Raw genomic sequence first — 5,676 nt, forward strand, 5'->3', positions numbered from 1 at the left:
AGATGATAAAAGTTAATTATCACCAATAATTAATTATACCAGTGGTCCCAACTTGGCTGTGCATCAGAAAATATGGGAAGCTTAAAAAATTAGAATCCAAGATGCACAGCAGACTTGTTTCAATATTCAGAGCTAGAATTCAGCAAGTTGTGTGGTTAACAAACAGCTCAGGTAACTTCTCTAGAGCCATTCTATGAACTGGTTTGGGGAACAGCTGCCTTAAAAATTTATAGAAGCAAGTTAAAATTTTAAAGTATCAAAACTGTACTAACAACCATCTTAAAAAAAAAACAATACGAAGAAAAGAAATAATGACTTCAGTCTTCAGAGATTTCATTGGTTACCCAGGAAAAATATACTAGCCTTTACTCTGTTCATAATCATAAGGCTATGGTTGATTTTTATGACTTCTGCCAATTTAATATCTGTGCCTTCAGCCAAATTGCCTTCCCTGGCGGGATAATTCCAACTTTTATTGCCCCATTACTATCACTCCTGATTAGCCAATGCAGATGCAGAAGCTGAAGCCAAGGTCATATCACTGGTAAATGATGGGGGTGGACTAATAACTCAACCATTGGCCCTCATGCCAGACCCTGAACCAGCTAACTCTGCTGGTTGGACATGCAGATGTGTCTAAGGGAGCTAAGACACAAAACTTCCAGGCATGCAGTCCGAACTCTTTTACCAAGGTTACCTTTATCAAACAAAGTATGACAACATGTATCACTTCTCTTTGGCTCCCATGTGTCAAGGTGGAATTCAAGAGAAATTCAGATTTGGCACACTTTGGTGGCAATTTTCGGAATATGCTAAAGATATCCAAAAAGGAGAGTACTATACGTTCTTATGGAATATCTTATTCCATATTGGCCCCTGTGCATAAAGGAACTCTGTGAAGTCATGGATTCTTCATAGTTGGGGTCCAGAGCTAAGAACTACTGACTTTAAACGGCAGAAAATCAATACATTTTGAAGAATGGCTGTTGGTAATACAGATTGCAAATAACCTCATTAGAGAGTAATTGTGAGTCCTGTGGGTTTCCAAACCTGGTTTTAAGACTTTGAAACAAAGACAAACCAATTGGCACTTGGGCAAGGGGTATTTTATTTTATTTACTTCAAATTGGAGCTAACGACCTGGAAAATTTAAATGAATCTAAGAGGTTTCTTGAACTACGGTCAGGTCCATTTGGAGAAATGTTATATATCTCTCTGTAAATGGGCATATTACTCTCTGTAAATTACATATGGTTTAAGTTCCCAGGGTGGGAACAGGAAAAGAGGTGGCCAGACAGGAAGCACATGTAAATTTTGTGGGTGAGACTCAGGTTAGTTCCAGCTTACTGTGATTGACTATAAAGAGGAAGGGACTTCTTTTTCAGATGCTAAGTTTGCTCTGGACTTACAGAATAACTGGTTCCAAAACATAGGACATAAACTCCCCTCTCTTTAAGATAAAAGCCTTCTCTGCTTCAAAGCCAAGACCCATTTCCCAAGGGTAAAGTAATTTTGGTAGGAAAGTGAAATGATGTGCTGTCTGGCTGGGTCTGAGCTAACCCCAGGGAGGCTTTGTTGCTCTGGAAGAGTTGCTCACTGAGACCACTTCCAGGGATTCCTTTATTCATGTAAAAACTGAAAAATACCTTTCTCCCCAGAGGACCAGCCCCTGATGACCTCCTAGTATTTGCATATGGCTTTGAGGGCAGGACAGGACAATCTTCTTCACTGTGTCCCTGGAGGCTTGCACAGTGCCCAGGATATAATTCCCAATCCAGTGAGATCCCCACCCCACCAAGGAACTCAACTCTTGACCAGTTCTCACTACTGTTTCTTATCCTTTTCCCATTGAATATGACCTCGGAGATTCAGAAGAGAGACTGTTATGAAACCACACACGTGGATGCCAGCCCTCCTCTTACTTCTTACACAAGAGATCGAACACATGGATCACATGGATCACCGGATGGCCGGCGACTCACGGCGCGGTGGGGGGGGGGGGGGGAGGCTGACCGGTGGGGCTAGGTGATATTACCACATGAATGGGCTTGTCCATGAAAGCCGGTTCCAAGCAATGAGGTCGCAGCACAGTGTCTTCACCTTCCCTGAGAGTTAGCTGCTAGAGCCGTCACTCATCAGAGGAGGAGGGGACGGGCTCCTTCTTGCAGGTACTGTGCTTGGCTCGGTGCCGCTGGAGGTGATTGGACCTGGTGAAGGCCTGGCCGCAGTCCTCGCACTGGTAGGGCCTCTCCCCGTTGTGCACCCGGATGTGCTGGGCCAGCTCCGACGCGATGCGGAATGCCCTGCCGCACTCCGCGCAGAGGAAGCCCTTCTCCCCAGAGTGGATCTGCTGGTGCCGCTTCAGGGTGGAGGAGCGGGCAAAGGCCTGGCCACACTGAGCGCAAGGAAAGGGCCTCTCCCCCGTGTGGATGCGCTGGTGGCGCACGAGGCGCGAGGGCTGCGCGAAGGCCACGCCGCAGTCGGCGCACTTGAAGGGCCTCTGGCCCGTGTGCAGCGTCTGGTGCTCGATCAGGTTGGAGGATTTGGTGAAGCACTTGCCGCAGGTGGGGCAGGGGAAGGGCCGCTCGCCCGAATGCACACGCTGGTGTTCCATCATTCGGCTGGCCACGGCGAACTCCCTGTCGCAAGCAGGGCAGCGGAAGGGCTTCTCGCCCAGGTGCGTGCGCTGGTGGCGCAGCAGCGACAGCGGCTTGTTGAAGGTCAGACCGCACTCCGCGCAGGGGAAGGGCTTGTTGTTGCTGTGCATGTTGCGCTGGTGTTTGCGCAGGTCGGAGGAGCGCACGAAGGCCTTCCCGCAGTCCGGGCACGGGTAGGGTTTCTCGCCGGTGTGGGTGCGGATGTGCTTGCGGTGGTCCGAGGACCAAGTGTAGGACTTGTCGCAGAAGGGGCACTGGTAGGGCCGCTCGCCCGTGTGCAGGCGCCGGTGCTGCTGGAGCGTGCCCCGGTGGGAGTAGGCCTTCCCGCACAGCTCACAAGCGTAGGGCTTGGTGCCCCGCGGCTGCGAGGGACTCAGAGGGTTGCTGGGCTTCTGGAAGGCCCTTCCTCCCCGCAGGCACTTGTAGGGATGCGCCTCCTCTTGCCCACCCTCGCGCGCACCCTCCAGCTTCTGGCCCTTCCCGCCGGTCCGCGCTTTGGCCAGCACCGCGGCGGCCAGGCTGGCTGCGGGCGCAGACCCCCGGGCCGGGGTGCGTGTCTCCTGCGTGGGGAGGTCCCAGCTGCCCCCCGGCTTGGGGAAACACGTGAGAGAGGAGTTGTCTGGGGACGCGTCTACACCTCTCTGTGCACAGAAATCTCCTCCCGTCTCAGGGAAGCTGGATGGGACCCCCAAGGCAGCGGCCAGGTTTGCCCTGGAGTCTTCATCATCTTCGGCAGGTAGTGAGTCCCTAAGTGGTTGCGTCCGACCTAACAACTTGTGTGAGAGGTCGCCAGGGAGGGTCCCCGGAGCTGTGCCTGGTCCAGGGGAGTCCTGGGTCTGGGTGATCTTGGACTCATCTCTTCCCCAGCTGGCCTTCCTCCCAGGCATCACCATCGGTTCCTTCTCCACGCCGCCGGCAGTAAAGGAGCTGGAGAATTTCTCTTCCTGGCTGGGTGGATGATGCCATGGCAAGTCAGGATTGTCTTCAGTCACCTGGGAGCTGCTTCTTGGACAGGCCTGGGTATCAGGGTCCCCAGTGCTCCCTTTGTCTCCTGCCTCCCCAGCATTTTCATCCTCTCTCTTGAAGCTCATGCTCAGGATCTGGGGGTCATGAGCTTCCTCGCTCAAGCTGCAGAGGGGAGACACCTTGCCCCACCTTTCCTGGAGGTCCACCTGTGTCATAACTTTCAGGCACTTCTATTCCTGCTCCTCCTAGACAGAATCTTTGCTTGGCTCAGGATACCTGCACAAAGGAAGGTATTTTTTTGTTTGTTTAATATCTATCTTTTGTTTTTATGGATTCTTACAGAAACATTTTTTATTGTTGAACTATAGTTGGCATACAATGTTATATTTACGTATTTCTAATTTAGGTAAATCATACACACATGTATGTATATACGTATACACACATTTATTGTGTCTTTCTTTCTTTTTTTTTTTACAAAGATAGTGTTTTCAGTTACCTTCAGTTTAAATGTTTAACTTTTCCCCAAGTGTGCCATATTTATCCCACGGTATTTCTGGCAAACCCCACAGGTCCCCAGCTGTGCATGTACCCTGATTTGAGAAGCATAGACTTAGGGTTTGACAGCAAGGCATGAGACAAGGAAGCCATTGAGTTTTATTTTCTAAGTGATTTTATTTTAGCTTGAAGACACTGAGAAAGCCTGCTAGGGTTGGCTAATAAGGGCTGTTTGTGTGAGCGATACGTTTTACGGGAGTCACTGGAGTAGAGGTAGGCTCCTGCAGGCCTGGGGGGTGAGGGGCAATTTCTGACCAGAAGGCTGAGTTTGCTTTTTTCCGGAGAGAACCTTCTGGGAATCTCAGAGGGGGTAACGCTAGTAGTTTCACTTTCTGGGCAGACATTATGAGCCAGGTAAAATGCTGAGCGCCTCGCAAGCAGGATTTCATTTCTTCTTCCTAGCAACCTTTAAGAGAGATGCTGTTACTATTTTATTATTCTTTCTGTTTCGCAGACCAGGACAGTGAGGTCTAATGGGGTTTCCTACCTGCCCAAGGCCACACTGCCCAGGGACAGCAGCCCTGTGGCTTCTCTTTCACTCCGAGGCCCCGATGTTAAACCCAGAGCTGTAGGTACTACCTCCCAGACGTGGCTGCCAGACTGAGGCCTGCCCTGGGGCTGGGCGCAGCCCCAGAGCAGCCCCAGCATCCTGGGGGGAGAGCCACTGCCTTCTGCAGGCATCAAAGCCCCTTGTGTTTTCTGGGCCAAGGAGCCTTGGCTATGGGGCCTCACCACCGGGCTCCTCCCTGCTCTTGTTGACCCAAATTGCCCTCCGCAGAGAAAGAGGCCAGGACACACGCTGTGGAGACTGTTGCCTGGGGTGGTCAAGAGTATTAGTCACTGAGTGTTTACTTTCAGAAAGCTCCTTCTTTCCTCCTCCGCCCACCCTCCACTGTCTCTGGCAGAATAAGAGGGGCCATCTCTGGACTTGGAAGCTCCAGTGCGCTCCCCATCGGGCAGGAGGCGTTCTATCACCTGCCAGCAAGGGGCAGTCATTCATTCAACAGATGTATACCAAACCCTCAAAATCATAGGCTTGTGCATCAACAAGTATCTCAGCCTTGTTTTCTTCCTCAGAAAGCTGGAAGATAATGCGGCTGCTGTATGGTCTGTGTGAAGCTCTTGCACATGGCTGGCATTCAGTGACTAGTTCGTTGTCCCCCCTGCTCTCAGCTCCTCTGGCCCCCAGCAGGACTTCTGGGAGGTGTCCAGATGGACAGTTGCAGCAGTTTGGTGGTCAAGGTGCACATCTTTTAATCAGTTTTCTTTTCTAACTTTTTAAAGTCTCCAACATCTGTAATCAGTTTTGACAGCTTCCCTGATCAAGTGTAAGCTCGGCCATGAATAAAGCCATATCCTGGCCCCATCTCACCAAACTGCCCTGCCCCCAGCTCCTGCCTGATCATAAACCCAGTTATCGTGAGTGTGTGTGTGTGTGTGTGTGTGTGTGTGTGTGTGTGTGTAGGAGGTTGAGAAATGGGGAGGAGTCCTCACT

The 5,676-nt window shown here is 50.9% G+C and overlaps 1 protein-coding gene across 1 annotated transcript; it reads right to left on the minus strand.

Moving 5' to 3' along the window:
• Positions 1 to 2,128: 2,128 nt before the first annotated feature.
• On the minus strand, positions 2,129 to 3,838 carry ZNF648 (zinc finger protein 648). The gene has a single exon (XM_028121473.1). It carries the CDS (start codon positions 3,836 to 3,838, stop codon positions 2,129 to 2,131), a length of 1,710 nt encoding a protein of 569 aa, XP_027977274.1.
• Between the last annotated feature and the right edge of the window lie 1,838 nt (positions 3,839 to 5,676).

Source organism: Eumetopias jubatus, unplaced genomic scaffold (assembly GCF_037043125.1).
Source record: "Eumetopias jubatus isolate StellerSeaLion01/CBP00866 unplaced genomic scaffold, mEumJub1_p1.0 scaffold_12, whole genome shotgun sequence".
NCBI classification, from domain to species: Eukaryota; Metazoa; Chordata; class Mammalia; order Carnivora; family Otariidae; genus Eumetopias; species Eumetopias jubatus.

Coding starts and splice junctions, on each gene's coding strand:
- ZNF648 (XM_028121473.1), bottom strand. CDS start 3,838: ATGACACAGGTGGACCTCCAGGAAAGGTGGGGCAAGGTGTCTCCCCTC.